Raw genomic sequence first — 19,781 nt, 5'->3', positions numbered from 1 at the left:
CTACTGAACCTGGGTCTTCTAGAAAATGAGGAAGTCCTTGACTGCTAAACCATCTCTCCAGCCCTTTGCTTTTACTTAAAAAACAAAACAATCAGAAATGAAAACTTTAAATAAACATTATTTTCTCTTCATACCAAAAAACGTATACATAGTGTCTTCAGGCCAAGAACTTTTAGGGAATGGAAAAAGTTTCCCTACTCTTTATTTCTTCTTCCTTCCTTCCTTCCTTCCTTCCTTGTGGTTCCTTCCTTTCCTTCCTTCCTTCCTTCCTTCCTTCCTTCTTTCAAGGAAGGACCTCATGACTGGAGAGACGGTTCCGGTTGGAAACACTAGCTGCTTTTCCAGAGGACCCAGGTTTAATTCCCAGCACCCACATGGCAGCTCATAGTTGTCTGTGGCCCCAGTTTCATAGGATCTGACACTTTCACAGACATACATACATGCAGGCAAAATGCTAATGCACATGAAATTTAAAAACAAAAACAATCAAGTACCCTTTAAAAAAAAAAGGACCTCAAGCCTTGCTATGGTTGTGCATGCCTTCAATCCCTTTAATAGCAAAGGTAGGTAGATCTCTGTGATTTCAAGGCCAGCTTGGTCTACAGAGTGAGTTTCAAGACAGACAGGTCTACACAGAGATCCCTTTCTCGAGGGTAAAAGACAGACAGATAGAAAGAGAGAGAGAGAGAGAGAGAGAGAGAGAGAGAGAGAGAGAGAGAGACTCACTCAATAACCCAAGCTGGTCTTGCCTCATGTTCCTCCCACTTTAGGTTCCCAGTGCTGGGATTACAGGAATGAGTCACATACCGAATATTATATTTCATTTTGATGAGTGTCTACAATACTAACTTCTTTCCCTTTATTCGTTCACTATTAGGAATTGATCTAGGACCTCATGGAAGTTAGGAAAGCACTCTACTCCCGAACTGCATTCTTTCGTCTCTATATGGAGAGGGGAGAGGCGAACTCACCGTGTAGCTCTGGCTGACCTGCAACTTAGTAAGTGAACCACGCTGGCCTCAAACTCACAGACATTCACCTGCCTCTGCTTTTTTAATGCTGGGTCTAAAGGCGTGCACCACCATGACCAGTTTTGTTAGTTTGTTTGCTTTACATTTAAAAAATATTTTAGCTGGGTGGTGATGGCACAGTGCTCTAAATCCCAGCACTTGGGAGGCAGAGGCGGGTGGATCTCTGTGAGTTCATCACAGTCTGGTCTACAAAGCTAGTTCCAGGACAGTCGAAGTTACATAAACAAACCTTGTCTCAAAAAAGTCCAAAATCCAAACTCAAGGTTTATTTTGTATCTGTACGGGTGTATTACCTGCTTACATGTCTGTGTACCACATGTGTGCCTGATGCCCATTTGGCCAGAAGAAGGCATCAGATCCCTTGACTCTGTAGTTGTAGACAGCTGTGAGCTGCTCTGGGGATGCTGGGAATCAAATCCGGGCCCTTTGAAAGACTAGTAAGTGCTCCAAACAACTGAGTCACCTTTCTAGCCCTTTATTTTTAGTTTTAGAAATTATTTCTGTAGATATTTTATCTACCTATATTGTATGTCTGCACACTATGTCCATGCCTGGTTCCTGCAGAAGTCATAAGAGGGTGCTGGATCCTCTGGAACTGGGGTTACAGTTGACTCTGAGCCACCGTGTGGGTGCTGGAACCATACCTGACTCCCCTTTAGAAGCAGCAGGCGCTTTTAACTGCTGAGTCATCTCCTCAGTAACAACTAAACTTTTTTTAAAAAAATTGTTTTTGCCTTGTTTTGGGAGACAGGGTCTCACTATGTATTCCTAACTGCCATGAAACTCACCTCACCCAGTCCCAATCAAGCCATTTTAAATAACTCTATTGAGATACACTTCACAGCTATACAAACGGTCTTTAGTATAATGAAAGATGCCTGTGTGTCCACACAGATGCCTGTGAGTGTGTCCATGTAGAAGCCTGTGTGTCTGCACAGATTCTATGAGTGTGTCCATGTAGAAGCCTGTGTGTCTGCACAGATGCCTGTGTGTCCACACAGATGCCTTGTGTGTCCACGCAGAAGCCTGTGAGTGTGTCCACACAGAAGCCTGTGAGTGTAACCATCCGGTTTTGTGTTATCCACTCCCCGGCATGGTTTGCGCGCCTTTCGTACCGATCATGAGCTTGGGGCAAAGGCCTGGGGATTGAAATAAAGACATACACAAAGAAACCTGGGTCATTTGTCAAGAGATAGCCGAATGTCATTTTATTTAGCTTTTTGTAAGGTTAATATACCTTTGCCCCAGAAGAGGAAATCCCCTCCCAGCCAGACGGGAAAGCACAGCACAAGGAGCCTGGCGCTGTGTGGAATTCCTTCCCAGGCCGTGGGTGGAGAGAAGCACAGACAGTGGGTCAAGCGGAGAGAGAAACTGGCAAACTGGCGCCTGTAGGAACTCTCCCGGGCAGGTGGGAAATTGTCATACCAAAGATAAAACAAAGCCCTAGGCTAAATCACAGGGCTAAAGCGAAAGGAGCCCAGAAATTAGCAGGAAGCTTAGTTGGCTAGCCAAAACAGTCCTTGCGATTTGCACCTCAAGGAGTAGGGGGAAAGCCCGAGATCCTACATGTGAGTGTGTCCACGCAGATACCTGTGTGTCCACATAGATGCCTGTGAGTGTGTCCACACAGATACCTGTGTGTCCACATAGATGCCTGTGAGTGTGTCCACAAAGATACCTGTGAGTGTGTTCATACAGATACCTGTATATCCACAATCTGAGATCACATTTATCACCTTGAGAAGAATCCTGGCTGAGCATGAAAGAACTCAGGTTTGAAGCCAGCTTGGGCTACATGGTCCCTGTCTCAAAAACAAAACTAAGTGGCCAGAGAGATGGCTGAATGGTTAAAAACACTTATTGTTCTTGCAAAGGACCCAACTTCAGTTTCTATCACCCACATGGTGGTCCCAATCATCCATAACTCTAGTTCTGGGAGATGTAATGCCGTCCTCTGGCCTCCAGGTACATACATAGTACACATATTACATGCAGGCAAAACACTCAGAAAACAAAACAAGTAAGTTGAAAACAAAACCACCTTTTTCTTTTTGTTAAAAAATACAAAAAGAAAAAAGTGAATTGAAAGAAATTCTGAGGGGGCTGGAGAGATGGTTCAGTGGTTAAGAGCATTGCCTGCTCTTCCAAAGTCCAATTCCTGGCAACCACATGGTGGCTCACAACCATCTGTAATGAGGTCTGGTGCCCTCTTCTAGCCTGCAGACATACACACAGACAGAATATTGTATACATACATACATACATAAATAAATAATTTTTTTTTTTTAAAAATTCTGAGCCAGGCATGGCAGCATACACCTAAATTCCAAACCTTCAGGAAACTGAAGTGGAGGATCTCAAGTTTAAGCCAGCCTGGACTTCATAGTGGAATTCTGGGGACTGAGAACAAGGAAGACTTCATTTGCTGATAGGGTCTTACTGTGTAGCCCAGGCCGGCCTGTAATGCCCAGTGTTCCTGCTCCAGCCTCCTGACTGCTGGGATTACAGGCCCGCACCAGTCTGCTGGGCATTTGTGCCGTTTGTTTTCTGTCCTCTCTCTACTCAGTCACTCACAGCCCTCCAAGCTGCAAGCCTACTTCCTTCTCAATACGCCATTCTTTGTATGGCTGAATATTATTTCATTGCAAGGTTATGTAGCTATAGTCATCCATTAGTTGATGGACATTTGAATTTCAGTTTTTTTGGTATGAACAATGCTGTTATAAACACTTTGGGTAACGTGTAGGAGAATTGCTAACTCCTTTACCAGTAGTGTATACTCACTACACCCTCACTAGTACTTGCTATTCTGTGTGTGTGTGTGTGTGTTTGGTTAGTTTTGATTTTGTATTGTTATAACTATTCTCACTCTGATTTTGATTTGTATTTACTCTATTGGTAAAGATGTTGGACATTAAATCATTTTGTTGTTGTTGTTTCTGTTTGCTACAGAAAGTCACACACACGTGAAAGAGTTGTGGTCTTGTCAGGCTTTGTGGATCATGTCTTTAACTGCAGCACTCCAGAGGGTTTCAGAGTTCAAGGCTAACCTGGTTTACAGAGCAAGTTCCAGGACAGTCAGGGTTACAAAGAGAAACACTGTCTTAAAAAAAGAAAGACTAGAGATAGGCGTGACCTTGTTAGAGGAGGTGTATCTCTGGATACAGGCTTTGAGTTTCCAAAGCCCATACTTTCCCCAGTTTCTGTCCCTGTCTCTCTCCATCTGCTTCTTTGTTCCATAATCTCTCAGCTCCGGCTCCATGACTGCCTGATGCTTCCGGTTCATGCCTGCCTGCTGCCACACTCCCTGCCTGATGGTCATGGACTCATCCTCTGAAACGGTAAACTCTAAGTTAACTCTTCTGCAAGTTGCCTTGGCCATGCATGTTTTCTTCACAGCAACAGAAAAGTGATTTAGTCCTGGAAGTTGCAAGCAGGCAAATGCATACACATAGACTAGCACTCGGATCGCAGAGAGGTAAGCACACATCCCCACAGACCAATGCACACAGCCAGGCAGGCAAAGCTGAAGCCTCAGGCCTCTGATGTTGTGGGATTTTGGTGTACTGTGTGAAAATGTATTGCTGTGATCGGTGTAATAAAAAGCTACATGGCCGACACCTAGGCAGGAGGTATAGGTGGGACTTCTGGGCAGAGAGAGGAAGGAGAACAAGGAATCTATGCATGGGGGAAAACGCCAGGAGACACAGAGAGGAAACAGGAGGTGCAAGATGGAAGAGAGGGAACGCCATGTGACAGAGTGTAGATTCATATGAAAGTGTTAACTTAAGTTGTAAGAGCTAGAGGGACAAGCCTAAGCTAAGGCTGTGCTTTTATAATTAATAAGTCTCTGTGTCATTATTAATGAGCTGGCAGCCCCCTCCTCCCCAAATCCAACTACATATGGAGGAGACTTGAACAGCCAAACATAGGGCCTGAGAAAGCTAAGAAAATTTCTGGACAAAGAGCTGGATGTGGATTCCTAGTCTTGCAGTCTCTCAAGCAGACTGTGCTCGGAGTGCACAGAGAGACATGGTTCCTAGTCGTTGCCTATAGGCTTCTTGTTACCAAATTCTGAAAAGAAACTCATAAAAGAGATGTAAAGTGTGTAGGGCTGAGAGACATAAAAGCTTAAGTGGTTTATCTAAGAAAATGTTTTTAAGTTTAAAAAGATATTTTTTAGTTGGTAATACAAGTTATGATAGAAAATGGTTTAGGAATAAAACTCTGGACTCACCAAAATAGGATAGATAGTGGAGTAATTTCTTTAAATATGCCAAATACAAAAGGAGTGGACAAGGGAATGTAATTCTGACCAGATAACTGTTCTTATTTTATATGGTTTTACTGTGTTAGAGTTAAGACCTTCCCTTTCCACTTAGACAAAAGGAGGGAGATGTTGTGAATATTTGTGTATACTGTGTGAAGATGTGTCACTGTGATTGGCTGAATAAAGAGCTGAACGGCCAATAAATAGGCGAGAATAGGCAGGATTTCAGGGGAAAGAGAGAATGCTGGGAAGAAGAAAGGCAGAGACACCAGGAAAACACACAACAAACTGGACATACAGTACAGAGGGTCCAAGCCACATGATAGAAGGTGGATTAGTAGAAGCAGGTCAACTGAGCTATAAGAGCTAGTGGGAACAAGCCTAAGCTAAGACCGTTTTCATAACTAATAATAAGTCTCTATGCCATTATTTGGGGAAGGGGCGATACAAAGATAGTTCGACAGAAAGCTTGTTACATTGCACTAAAGGTAAACTGATAAAATAAGCATTTATTAGAAGGGCATAAGGCTGAGGGAAACTCCCAGAGACCAGCTCAGGGGTGGGAAACAATGGGAGCTCCTTGCTGAAGTGGGGCAGGACTGTAGCTCTTCCCACTCCCCAGCCTGCTAGGAAGTGCTATAGCAGAGCTCACAAGTGTGTCTCCTCTGCCTGCGGGTCAGTGAGTCCTGAACAACCCACGTCAAGGGAGATGGCAGAGGAAGTCATGCAGAGGCAAGGCCAGGACCCCTGACATGGAGATTCCCAAGGTGTCAGAGATACAAGCAGCCTCCATGGCAAACTCTCGATGCTTGTCACTGGTCTAGGAGAGCAAAGAACAAGGCATTAGGCTTCCACCCACAAGAATCTGGAGGCCACCCAAAGCCCTTACCCAGCTGGCACAGACCTCTAGAGCAATGTTGTGGAAAGTGTTCACGTAGGCGGCCCCTCCCAGGAACCCTTCATACAGAATGATGATGAAGACGAGGTAGATGCTGGGCAGGAAGCTCAAGCATACATCAGCCAGTAGGAAGGCCAGGTTGAGGCACTGTGGACAGAGGCAAGGGGAGGCTTGAGACCCAGCCACAGCATAGCACGGAGGTCGCAAGTCTCAAAGCTGGGGAAGGAAAAGAAGGAACTAACAGGCCTGGGTGGGATCCCAGTGCCCAGCCGGGCCTGCAGGACCCTGAGATCTTGGTGGGCCTTCCCTTGACCCCATCCTCATCCCCACACACCTTGTAGGTTCCTCCCCTTCCTTTGCTCCCAGAACTCCTAGCCTGGGATGCTCCTCAACTGCCCCTCACTGGTGATCTCTCAACTTGGAACTTAGATCATGGGCATTTCCACTGTGGTCAGTGGTCATCTCATTTCCTCCTTGGCTTTTTTGTTTTGTTTTTCTTCCTGGCATGAACCATCACACCTAGGCTGCCCCACACTGTTCTCCTCCCCACTACCTGCCCTCTGCCAGCAGATAGAAGTCAGGACCTTGTACTTCACAGGCAAGTGCTCTACCAGTGTTATCTTCAGCACCCCAGGGCTCCCCTGAACACCCCCCATTCTCCCCTCATTACTGGACTGAGACCAGGGGGTCTCTGATGATGTGTGGAGGCCTCCCTGTCTGCCTTGCTGCATCTGGTCAGGGCCACCGCTAAGCACCCACAATGCACAAGACGACAGCACAACTGCCAGGCTGCAAATGTCAAGACTTCGAAAATGGAGATCGGGAAGACGGCTCAGAGGTTGCTAGCACTTGCTGCTGTCGCAGAGGACCTGAGTGTGCTTCCCAGCACCTACGGGGCTCAGGAATATCTGTAATTTTACTTCCAGAGGATCTGACACCCTTTCTGGCCTCCACAAGTGCCAGGCACAGAGGTGGTTCACACACACTCTCACACATGCACAGGCAAACGTTCGCATAATGAATTAAAAAAAAAAGAGTGCCAGTAGTGTGGTAGGGCACGCCTTTAATCCCAGCACTCCAGAGGCAGAGGCAGGCAAATCTCTCTGAGTTTGAGGCCAGTCTGGTCTACATAGTGCATTCCAGACCAGCCAAGGATACATAGAGAGATCTGGTATTAAAAAGTCAAAAAATTGTTGAGAGTACTGGCATTTGAGAAACCATAGTTTTCATGCTCTCGTTTCAAGAAACCTCCTTGACCCTCCCCACTTGAGGGTGCCAATCCCTCCTCTGTCCTATGTTCTTCAGGAGTGTTCTGCTATCTTAGGACACTGTATGCCCTCCCTCAAGTGTGGGTCACCACCTCGAGGCTCATAGAATCCACATACAAAGAATTAAGTGGGGATGTGTTAACCAGGGACCAGGAAGGCCTCCTAATTCTAAAACATCACAACATCATCTGGAAGGGCTCAGAGAACTGCATTAAGAACACACTCTGGTGACAGAGATGCAAGGGGAGGAGCTGCAAACCTGCACCTGTGGCATGAGGCCTGGTTCTGTGAGTAATGGTAGTGATTCAGGGATAAGGCAACTCCTCAGACTGTAAGCTAATAGATTTGGTAACTCTAGAATCTCCACAGGTAAATGGCTGACAACTATTGACCTAGCCTTGGGCTAATATCACTGATCAGATTAATAGGAGGGTCAGAGTATATTGAGCTTCAGAATATAATCTATACTTCTGTATTTCATCATAGAATTAAGATTTCTTACATTAAAAATTTATTACATTTATTTGGTGTATATGTGCACTTATGCACATGTATGAAAATTAGATATCAAACTCAGGTTGTTAGGCTTGGTGGCATCGCTGAAACATGCACCCCACTCCCCACTTTTACTTTTTTGTTGTTGTTTTTCGAGACAGGGTTTCTTGGTGTAGCTCTGGTTGTTGTGGGACTTAGTTTGAAGACCAGGCTGGCCTTGAACTCACCGAGATCTGCCTGTCTCTGCTTCCCGAGTGATGGGATAAAGGCATGCACCACCACCTCCTGGCACATTTTTTTGATTTTGAGTGTACGTGTGTGCGTGTGTGTGTGTGTGTGTGTGTGTGTGTGCGCGCGCGCGCACGCGCCAGTCACATGTGTGTAGAAATCATAGAATTTTCAGTAGTTGATCCTCTCCTTCCACCGTGTGGGACTTGGGGATTGCACTCGGGTTGTTAGGCTTGGTGGCAACAGGTACCCTTACCTGCTGATCTTTCTGGCCCATCCTCTTAATTTAAAAAAAAATTAATTACACATATTTTTTTGAGGGGTGGCACATGGCACCTGTGTGGAGGTAGATGGCAACTTCTGGGAGTCCCTTTTCTCCTTCCACCATGTGGATTCCAAGGATCAAACCTGGGTGGTTAGGCTTAGTGGTAAGTAAGCACCTTTACCCGCTGAGCCATCTCTTTAACCCCATGAATTGAGCTCCTCAATGTTAAGGGTAAAAATATTTTCCTGTAATGCAGGGAATGGATCCCTTAACATTTGGAAATAGAGGGATTTTCTAGATGTTTTTAGCTCTTTGGAGTATTAGCACAGACATAATAATAGATCTTGGGGATAGAGCCAAGTCTAACTGTGAAACTCATTTTTCATGTATACTCATACATGGGACCTGAAGGTAGTTACTAAAGTATTTGTAGGCATTTTCCCCATGAAATGAAGCTTTGTGGTGTGGGACTTTGCCTTTGTGGTGTCGTACACGTTAGTACATTCTGCATTTTGGGTTTCAGTGTTTACATTAGGGACGCTCAACCTGTAGTCAGAGGTTTAAGTCACTTTAGGGTTGGAGATCTCTAGATGAATGCTGGTGCGTGAGGCTCCTCTTGGGAGACAGCTACAGAGAACCATATTTACTAAGAACCACAGATCTCTGTTTGTTAGGGCAGCTGAATTTGTTTCCAGCAATTATTCATGCATAAAAACACTCACTTGACCAAAAATGCCACTGACATTATCCTAAATAACCTAAACTACCGTGAAAGAAGCATGTATTTCCTCACAGGTGCAAGCACTATGTCTCTGTCTGATTTGAGAATATGTCTCTTTGCATAAAGTATTGGCAACTAATCATGAAACATATTTCGACTGATTAAAATGTGGTAAAAGCCAGGCAAGCGGGCATATACCTGAAATCCTAGCACTCTGGAAACAGAAGTAGGAGGATCAATCATCAAGTTCAAGATCAGCCTGGGCAATACAGTGAGACCCTTTCTTAAAAACATGGGGCCTTGGGGTTGTAGAGATGGCTCAGTGGTTAAGAGCACTGGCTGCTCTTCCAGAGGTCCTGAGTTCAATTTCCAGAAACCACATGGTGGCTCACTACCATCTGTAATGAGATCTGGCGCCCTCTTCTGGCCTGCAGGCATACATGGAGGCAGAAAGTTGTATACATAATAAATAAATCTTTTAAAAAAAAATGGGGCCTTTAATTCCAGCACTTGGGAGGCAGAAGCAGGTGAATCTCTGTGAGTTTGAGGCCAGCAAACTACTTGCTCTACAGAGCAAGTTTCAGGACAGGCTCCAAAGCTACAGAAAAGACCCTGTCTTAAAAAAAAAGTTTCACAGGAACCCATGCCCTCTTTGGCTTTCATGGACATTGTAAACATAAATTAAAAAGAAAAAAAAAACACTCATACACATACAAAGCAAAACCTACAAACTCAAAACAAACAAACAAACAAAACGCCATGAAGGCGGGGGTGGGGGAGCATGGGAAGACGGCTTAGCAAGTAAAGACATGTGCTCTGTAGGTCTGACAACCTATTTGAGCCCCCCAAAACCCAGAAGGAGAGACAATCAAAAGGTGTTCCCTGGCTTCCACATTCCTCACATGGGTGTGCACATATACATACCATATATTATACATACAATAAAAATACATAAATATTATTTTATTAAAAAATAAATTAGCCAAGTGGCACATACTTTTAATGCCAGCCCCAGCAATTGGGAGACAGAGGCAGACAGATCTCTGAGTTCTAGACCAGCCTGATCTACAGAGTGAAGTCCACCATTGCCAAAACTGTTACACAGAGAAACTCTGTCTTGAAAAACAAAGAAACACATGGAAAAAAATAAAAAACAACCCAAAAAATTTGCCTCCAAATAAAATGCTTGGGCTGATGAGATGGCTTACTGTTTGAAGGTTTAAGATGTATCTCAATAGGCCAAGTGGTGGTGGTGCCTGCCTTTAATCCCGGCACTCAGGAGTCAGAGGCAAGTGGATCTCTGTGAATTTGAGGCCAACCTGGTCTACGAGAGCTAGTTCCAGGACAGGCTCCAAAGCTACAGAGAAACCCTGTCTCGGGGAAAAAAAAAAAAATGTACCTCAATAAGAGCACTGACCTAACATGCACAAGGCCCTAGGTTCAATCACAAGGACCATAAAAACAAGCAACAGCAAGAGGCCAGGCATGATGGTGCATGCCTTTAATGTCAGTATTTGTGAGGCAAATCTGGGAGCTCTAGGACAGCCTGGGCTACATATTGGATTCCAGGCCAACCAGAGCAACACAGTGAGATCCTGTCTCAAAAACAAAGAAAAAAATCCTAATAAATAATACAAACAACAACTAAACCAAAATAAACCAAAACATATCTAATTCTTCCATTTTCTCCTCAATGTTGTTATACAAACACCATGAGAAATAGTTGTTGCCCACAGCTATTAAACACTTTAGTCTCTGCAGTACTAGAGATGAAACCCACGGCCTTACACAGACTAGGCAAACACTCCGCCACTGAGTTACACATCCTGACCCACCGCATCTGATTTCTCAATGGGGAAACTAATGAGGCTCATTAAAGGTTCAAAGACCTGCTCTGAGTCACACAGCTATTCAGTACAGAAACTGGTATTTGCCCACAAGTATGGCTGGCTTCTGATGCCACCACAGCTTTTATATGGAACCCTGCCGGCGTTTACTGCTGTACTTAGGAATACTAGCGTACACTAAGATCTTCTGCTGAGTGAGGGATGCTGGGAGTCAAGGTGAGAGTGGAAGAAAGGGCAGGGGTTCAGTACCTGCAGCAGGGCTAGGACCCAGGTGAACCGGATTTGGCAACACTGCAGAGAAGAGCGGGAGACAAACACGCCAGCCTGGTAGAGCATCTGGTACCTGAGGTGGGGGCAGGCAGGATGAGGAAGCTCCTCTGGTCTTATGGGGTTAACTCCAGGTCCCCAACATAGAGGGATCCTCCTAGCCCACTGCCCACCTGCCAACTTCTCTCACCATCGGTACTGCTGAGCGTGACTCAGGGATGTGTTCCGGAAATACAGGAGCTCAAACTGCAGCAAAGACCAGACAAGTGGAGATTTGTGGAGCCTCAGCCCTATTCCTCCTCCCGCACCCCCTTCCCAGAAGCTCTCACTCACAAGACCCTGGTTGATGAAATACTCGGCAAAGTAAACCAGCACCAAGGGGGTGATATATCGCAAGAGGCCCTGGAAGAGTGGGAGATGTGAGCGGGAAGCAGAGACAGAAGCTCCTCACAGCGCACCCACAGCCACCATCCAAACCTTGAACACTGTCCACCGTTCCTGGAACGAGAGGTCCCAGCCGGAACCTAGAGAGCAAGGAGAAAGGGGGAAAGAAGTTGAACACAGAATGCCTAGCTGGGCACCATCATGTGGCAAGCAACCAGTCATCACAGCAGTTCGTATTTAAATGGTGCTGGGATGCATACTTAGTAGTGGCTAAAATGATAAATTTCATAACTTGTACACATGTATACACACACACATTAAACTTTTTTTTTTAAGTCAGCAAGGCTATAGATCAGTGTACAGCTTTCATCTGCTGACCCCATCCCAGACTCTGGTTCTGCTTTCTGTCTCTAAAACAGTCAGACTCTTTTTCTACCACAAGGCCTCAGTCAGAGGTGTTTCCTGAGCCTGGAACATGTTCACCTACACATTCACAAGGGTGACTCCTGGACAGATAAATTTCAGTCCAAAACAGTTCTTTAAAGAGCCTTCTTGGGCTGATGAGATGGCTCACACGGATCAGGGTATGTGCTGTCATGCTTGACTGAGTGGAGTTCAATTCCCAGAACCTCTGACCGCCACATTTGACCACATGCCTTTTCCCCAGCTCAGGAGGAAGAGAGGGGAGGATCTTTAAATCTGAGGCCAGCTCTGGTCTACAGAGCAAGTGCCAGGACATCCAGAGTCACACAGAGAAACCCTGTCTTAAACAAACAAAGAGCACTTGCTGCTCCATCATGAGGACCAGAATTAGAATCCAAGCCCCACAGCAGGTGGTTCACAACCGCCTGCAACTGCAGCTCCAAGGGCTCTGACATCCTCTTCTGGTCTCTGTGGGCACTCAACACATCCATAGTGTAAATTCACAAAAACCACTTACACATAAATAAAGATAAAAATACATCTTAGCCAGGTGTGTATGGTGGCACACACCTTTAGTCCTAGCATTTGGGAAACAGGTTGGTGGATCTTGTGAATTTGAAGCCATTATGTTCTACAAAGCGAGTTCGGGCCACACAAAGAGACTGTTTTTGCTTTTTTTTTTTTTTTGGACAGGGTTTCTCTGTGTAGCTCTGGCTGTCCTGGAACTTGCTCTGTAGACCAGAGCTGGCCTCAAACTCAGAGATCCACCTGCCTCCCAAGTGCTGAGATAAAGGCACGTGCCATCACTGCCCTGTGAGAGACTCTAAACAAAAACAACAACAAAACCCTTAAAAAAACACAAACACAGGGCTGGAGAGATGGCTCAGAGGTTAAGAGCACTGACTGCTATTCCAAAGGTTCTGAGATCAATTCCCAACAGCCATATGATGGCTCACAACCATCTATAATGAGATTTGGTGCCCTCTTCTGGCATGCGAACATACATGCAGGCAGAACACTATACATAATAAATAAATAAATTAATAAATAAATAAATCTTTGAAAACAAAACAAACTACAAACAAAAAACAACCCTCTTAGAACCTTCTTAAAGCAGAGCCCTTAATCCCTCCTGATTTTTTTTTTGTTGTTTGTTTGTTTGTTTTTTGTTTTACCAAGACAGGGTTTCTCTGTAGCTTTGGAGCCTGGAACTCGCTATGTAGACCAGACTGGCCTCAAACTCACAGAGAACAGCCTGCTTCTGCCTTCCCAATGATGGGATTAAAGGCATGCACCACCACAGCCTGCTCCCCCTGTCTTCTTAACTATTATTTTCTGCTTTTGTTTATTTTTTTTCTTTTGCAGGTGTGTGTTTTGTTCTTTTTATTTCTTTCTTTTCCTTTTTTTTTAAATTTTGAGACAGGGTCCTATTATGTAGCCCTGACTGGTCTGGAACTCCTATGTAGACAAGGGTGGCCTTTAAGTCATAGAGGTCTGCATGAGTCTGCCTCCCAGGGGTCGGGATTAAAGGTGTACACCACCACTCTGGGCCTTATCGCTGTTCTACGTTCTTGTGTGGAAATGTCCTCATTACATCTTGAACGCCATGGTCTCAGCAATTGGAATGCCTGGCATGTGGTCAGTAAGTACACATGACTGCTTTGACCCAAAGCCGTTCATCCAGCCTGTCCCTCTCAACTGTGTCCATTGTTGAGACCAAAACCCCAGGGGGAAAGTGACCCTGGGAGGGCCTTTGTCTCCTACCTGGATTTGACGCTGGGGTCTCAGTGCCTATGAGTGGCTGCCGGGCAGCAGTCTCTGCCTCGTCTTCCCCTCCAGGGTCCTGGGCTTCAGGAGATGTGAGCAACAAGAAGTAGCTGGGATGGAACAGAAAAGCAATAGTTACTGAGGTCTTGTTCTGACAAGAGCCCCAGAGGTCCTGCAGGCCACACCTTTTTGGGGGCCCCTATATATCTGTATGTATCCAAAGATGGGGAGCTCAGACTCTCAGGAATCCAGTCCTGTGCTGTCAGAGCCTCAAATGTTGACAAATGCATCCTTTTGGAGCCCAACTTTGGCTCTTTGTTTCTACCCAGGGGCCTCATATGACTGGGTCCACACCAGCAACTCAATTCCGTTTCCTTGTTCTCAATCCAACAACTGCTCTAGTACCACTTCTTAAATATTTACCGCAATTCTTACTAAAAGTATTCCTTGATGTTTTTATACATGTCCATACTGCACTCTGGTTCCTCTCACCCCACCCTCCCTGTCTTCTTCCCGCACCTCACAGATTCCTTTCTCACGTTCATGTCTCTTGTGTGTGTGACTCACTGAGTTAAACCAGAGTCTGTATGATCATGGGCTTAATGTCTTCATTTAGTTTTTCTGAGACAGGGTCTCACTATCTGGTCCTGGATAGCCTGGAGCGCAACATGTTTACCAGGCCGACCTCAGACTCACAGAGGTCTGCCTGCCTCTGCTGCCTGAGTGCTGGGATTAAAGGCATGTGCCATCATATCCAATTATCTATATTTATTTTTTGAGCCAGGGTCTCCAACATGTGATCCCTCTGCTTCAGCCTCTCAAGTATCGGGATTATAGACTTTCACACTACACACATCCTGACTTCTTTTTTTGCCTTGTCCTTGTAACAGGCCCCCCGACCTTAGCATGACTGACTTCCATGATGGAAGTGCCACTCAGGCTATAAAACTCGGCATGCAGACAGCACCACATGCCAAAACTAAAACAATGACCTAATCCATCAAAGTCCCTAGTTCTGGGGAAGTCTCTAAATGTACTACCCTTAATTTTTAGCTTCTGTAGTTCTGTTTCTGGGTAACTGTTCTTGTGAACTGAAGTATGTCAACCCAGACCATGTTTTTTTGTGCTTAAAAGTTCACCCTGAGAGAGGCTCGGTGCTGCACTGGGATCCAGCACACCCAGTGTAGTTGTCAGCTGGCTAACAAATACTTTTTATTGACTTAAGCCCATGTTCGAGCAGTCTTCTCTGGTGAATACCCCACAACAGTCCTAAGCTATAAATGAAGTTACAGCTTTAACTGGCTAGGTAATGTTTTCTTTCTTTTTTGGGGGGTGGGGGACAGGGTCTCACTATATATTTCTGGCTGTCCTGGGATACATTATGTAGTCCAGGCTGGTCTCAAACTCACAGAGATCCACCTGCCATCTCCTCCTGAGTGCTGGGTTTAAAGGCGTGCGCCAACACTCCCGGTTTAATGTTTTCCCTACACACAGATCCACACAGAATAAACACTGAGCGCGCTCAGCCCTAGTCCAGTCTCAGAGCCCCACTGTGCTGATGCTCCAAGTCACCACTGACATGAAATGACAACCACTGTGACATTACAGAGACAACTGGGGGTCAGGAATAAAGTTGTCCAGAGTCACCCAGATAACACATGCCCACTCTGGTACTTAAGTTGAGGGCTGTCGAGAGCCCAGAATCCACATGCCCTCAGAAAGCCGAAGAGATCTCAAGATTGGATCGGGATCAAGTTTCTCCTCCCCCATAGTTTTGTCCTTTGGGCCCAAGGACACTCACCTGGCCAGCAGCAGAATGGGAATCCCCAACATAGAAAGCAGGGTGTGCTGCGGGGAAAGGCCAGCCTGCGTGAGTCCCAGGTAAGACAGCGATCCAAGGAGCCCTGCACCCCCAGTCCCCGAGGACCACCAGGAGATTACAGCGCTGAAGAGAACACAGGAGCACTTAGGAAGATGGAAGCTGGCAGGGGGCACACCTCGCCTCTTCCTTCCTGACCAGCCTGCTTACCTGGGGTAGAAGGCGGTGAGTGAGAGGAAGGTGACCTCCCCTAGACCTGAGGAGATGCTAGCCAAAACCACTCCTGGGAGGATGAAAAGCATATGGTGGCCTTTAACGGAAAGGAACAGTCCCCTATGGTGCTTGATTATAGCCTCATCTCTCCATCCGCTCAGCGAGCTAAAAACAGACGTCACTGAACAGACTGGACAGGGTAGGGTCTCATCTGAAAGAGCCACATCCTCTTCCACATGTCTTCTCTGACACTGCACCCCATCCTCATCCTCCCAGTGATTCAGCCCTGCTCATCCCAGTCTGTACTGGTCCACTCATCTGTTTCTCTAATATCTCCAAATTGTTCCTGGAGTGCACTCTGATTGGGGAGCTCTAGCAGGTTTATTTTTTAGACAAGGTTTCAGTATGTAGTCCAGGCTGGTCGGGAACTTGCTGTGTAGGTCAGTCTGGCCTGGCATTCTCCTTTTTTTTTTTTTTTTGAGACAGCATTTTGCTGTGTAGCTTAGGGTAGCCTTGAACTCACTATGTGGCCCAGACTCAAATTCACAATCCTCCTGTCTCCCAAGTGTGTGTGTCCCGGGGTTACAGACATATCCTTTTACTCTGGGAAGCTGGGGAGACTACCTCCGCGGCAGACTGTGGAGGCTCCTCCAGGCCCATCCACCCCAAAGCTGCATACTCACCACACAGGCTTAACCCCACTGAGTGAGAAAAGGCAACCAGGATAAAGCTTCCAGCAGAACAAACGCCACTGACGAGGACCCGGGGACTGAGAAGAGGCAGAAAGGAACTCAGAAGGCTGCCTCCATTCGAGACTTGCCAGCCTCCCGCTACCTCCCGTCTCTGCCTTCCTCCTGCCACCCTGACCCAGACCTGTAGGGCAGCAAATGAAGGCCAAGAGGAGCCAGGAGTTTGATGATGAGGGTGGGAAGGATGTCTGCCAGGAGCACTGCCTGAGGGGGGAGAACACAGTAAGAGCCGAGGGCCTCCCAGAGGTAACCTTCCCAAACCAGCAGTAGAGCCAGCCGAGGAGACCTCTGCAAGGTCAGGCTCTAGAGTTAGACAGACCAGTTTAGTTTCAGTTTTACCAGCGTTGGGCTTCTCCAATGGGTGTAATGGCGTTTATTTAAATGCTCTGAGCTTCAGTTTTCTCATCCCAAAAGGGGAGGTGTGCAGTGCCTCGCGCACGAAGCCACCTTGAGGGTTGGTTACCTGAGCTATTTACTACTCACAGAAAGGGACCCCAGTAACTGGCAGTCTTGATCATTGTAATACTGACAATCCCAACTGGGTGCAGAGGCATGGATCATGGGGCCCTGTGTGGGTACTCACAGCTGTGGAGATGGAGTTGCAATCAAATCGAGACGAGCTGTTGTGAGGTAGGGGTGTTGGGCCTGGCTCCACCTATGAGAGAGAAGGAAGTCTTTCCTACAAGGAGGTAAGAGGTTAAACAAGGTCCAGTCCCAGCTCTGCCCTAACTTGAGAGATAGCTTTGGGTAGGCATGGACTTCCTGGGGCCTTAGGTTTTTGACATGCACAGTGAAGGAGAGTGTTGATAAGCAACTCAAACTATTGGTCCAGAGGCCAACGATGACCCCCTAAGATGGATATAACATATTTAAGAGCATTCATATAGTAATCTGGGTTTCTGGAAAAGCTCACCTTGGGCCAGATTCCCTATTGAACCTGCAAAGTAGAAGCTGTTCTTCTTAGGGCAAACGCTTTCTAGATCATTGAGACAAGAAGTTCTGCACCTGGGGTGATTTTACCTGCTAGCAACATTTGTAACATCTGGAGACATTCTTGGCTGTCACTTTTGGTTGTACAATAGTCACCTAGCCCCACATGTCAACAGGACCCAGATGACAAAACACGCTACAGAACAAAGTCTCAGGCAGCCAGTTAGTTAAGTTCACCAATCTGGTACCTGTTGCTGTCTTCAGCATACCTCCGGCCCTGATGTATGGGAGACTAGGGACTTTAACTCCCTTGGCCCACCTATGGCTACTTCACGAGTTTTTCAGGGGACCCCTGGCCCTGGATGAGTCCTCAGTAGTCCCGTAGGGACTAAGCACACAGTGATGGTGAAGAGGGGCTCACTTACATGGCTCTGGTTCCCAGACGCCTGCTCTTGCTTAAGGATGTCATGGGCAGCACTCAGCATCACAACATATGAGAAATTGTTGCAAAGACCCAGGATCCTAGAACGAGGAGAGAGCTTCACTTCATGGCTTTCTATCTACCAATAGATCTCTCCCTTACCTATACCCTTCAAACACCAACCTCAGTAACAGTGTCGGGGTTAGAAATAAGAGGCTTTGATATTGGACCAGCTCATGGCCAAGAGTCAAGGCCTCTCCCTGGAAGCTACCCTGACCACTCTTTCTTCTATGCTGGCACTTAGATTCAGTTCTGGGGGCATTTCTCATCCACTGATAAACTGTGGTACAACAGAAATACCCAGGGCTTGAAACCCCAGACAGTTGCTTCCTACTTCTGGGGCCTTAGTATACTCTTACGTAAAATGGGGGGCAAGTTCTCACCTGACCTTAAAGAGCTGGAGGAATCAAAATAATACCAGGGCTCCTTTTGATCTATAAAGCATTATTGTTCTTATTTTTGTCTTCCAGAGCTGTGCTTAGGGCTAGCAAAAGCAAAGGGACTGTGGATAGAGCTCACTTGTACAGCACTCTGTGAGCACCCAGAAGGCCCTGCTTTCAATACCCTGCACTGCAAATAAAAACAATGGGAAGCTGGGCATGGTGCTACAGGCCTGTGATTCCAGCACCTGGAAAGCAAAGGCAGGAGGATTAGAAATTCAAGGCAAGCCTCCACTGCCCATAGAGTTTAAAGCCCGCTTCGGATACAAAGACCTTTCCATAAAAAAATAAAAATAACAAAGTTGCAACTGAGTTGGTGGGAGAAAAGCATTTAAGAACGTTACAGATGGTAGAGGCTCTGATCAATAGGTGACGGTGGCTATTTAATGGGATTTGGAAAGCTCACAGGTAGCCAAGGGCAAACAAGCTGTGACTCAGTATTTGTAGATTCAGTTGCTTTTCGCGGCTTGACTCTCACCCCTTTTCTTCCGGTCGCACCTGACTTTTGCACAGCACTCAAACCACTTACCAAAAACCCACCGCATTCTTCCATTGGGCCCTCTGACCATCCACCGGAGGGGCGTGGGGCTCTGAGTTGGTCTCCTCCCCTGGGAGGGAGAGAAGGCATGACCCACCACACACGGAGGCCCCGCAAGTTATGTATTCTGTTGTGGGGGTCAGGCCAGTTTCCGAGCTCCTCAGGAGTCTCGTGGGGCAGAGGTGGTCACTCTCAAGACAACCGACAGGAGTACTCACTCTCGGAATCCTCGAGACGCCTCCACGAGCCCGCAGAGCTTTCCATAGCATCGAGTTCGAGTTCCTCAAAGGGCCCAGAGTCAGCGTGTGTTCGGGGTTGGCTTCAAGAGAGCAGATAAAAGTCTGGGACAGGTGGGTGCGAAGGATCAACGCCAGGCGGTCAGCCCCGGGTCCAGATGTCTGCTACACAGGCCCGTCCGGCAACAGATCCCCAGATCTCCATCACGAGTCCAACCACGCCCCACCCTTCGGACCCCGCCCCCAGCCCCTCTAAAGCAAAGCCCCTGCCCCCGGACCTGTACCTTTAAGAGCAGCTGAGCTCTCTGCAAGGTAGAGTAGCAGGTTGGAGGGTCACGTGTCACAGCCAGCGCCTCTCCCATCACGTGCTTAGAAGATTCCCCCTACTTCCGGGTCCTGTTTTTCGCCTTTGGCCTTCTCAAAGAAGAAGGAGAGTTTAAGAGAAGCACTGGTTTGAACTGGAACGGTGGGAGCCGCAAGTAGAGCCGTGAAAAGCGGCACTCTAGTCGCC

The 19,781-nt window shown here is 46.7% G+C and overlaps 1 protein-coding gene across 2 annotated transcripts; it reads right to left on the bottom strand.

The window, feature by feature from the left end:
- Nucleotides 1-5,790: 5,790 nt before the first annotated feature.
- Cln3 (CLN3 lysosomal/endosomal transmembrane protein, battenin) lies at nucleotides 5,791-19,503 on the bottom strand. 2 transcript variants are annotated; one of them, XM_048460124.3, is made up of 15 exons: nucleotides 19,253-19,375; nucleotides 19,026-19,104; nucleotides 18,001-18,097; nucleotides 17,229-17,300; nucleotides 16,770-16,849; nucleotides 16,580-16,665; nucleotides 15,894-15,966; nucleotides 15,666-15,809; nucleotides 13,862-13,974; nucleotides 11,768-11,814; nucleotides 11,624-11,692; nucleotides 11,481-11,536; nucleotides 11,273-11,366; nucleotides 6,206-6,346; nucleotides 5,791-6,121 (listed from the first exon to the last, which is right to left on the bottom strand). In XM_048460124.3, exons 1-15 carry the CDS (start codon nucleotides 19,296-19,298, stop codon nucleotides 6,002-6,004), a joined length of 1,317 nt encoding a protein of 438 aa, XP_048316081.2. In that variant the 5' UTR covers nucleotides 19,299-19,375; the 3' UTR covers nucleotides 5,791-6,001. The 2 variants fall into 2 exon arrangements, with proteins under 2 accessions (XP_048316081.2, XP_085549217.2); XM_085693091.2 differs by lacking the exon at nucleotides 19,026-19,104 and having other exon boundaries at nucleotides 19,253-19,503.
- Nucleotides 19,504-19,781: the final 278 nt, after the last annotated feature.

This window comes from Myodes glareolus, chromosome 7 (assembly GCF_982192425.1).
Source record: "Myodes glareolus chromosome 7, mMyoGla1.1, whole genome shotgun sequence".
Lineage (NCBI taxonomy): Eukaryota > Metazoa > Chordata > Mammalia > Rodentia > Cricetidae > Myodes > Myodes glareolus.
This window is presented reverse-complemented; position numbering and strand designations above follow the sequence as displayed.

Bases quoted from the DNA above. Each gene is read 5' to 3' on its own strand.
- Cln3 (XM_048460124.3), bottom strand. From the start codon at position 19,298: ATGGAAAGCTCTGCGGGCTCGTGGAGGCGTCTCGAGGATTCCGAGA. The intron at 16,666-16,769 runs GTCTGGGTCAGG...GCCTCTTCTCAG, and splicing joins CTTCATTTGCTGCCCTACAG to TCCCCGGGTCCTCGTCAGTG. The intron at 11,815-13,861 runs GTAGGAGACAAA...CTTGCTCTCTAG, and splicing joins GACCCCAGCGTCAAATCCAG to GTTCCGGCTGGGACCTCTCG.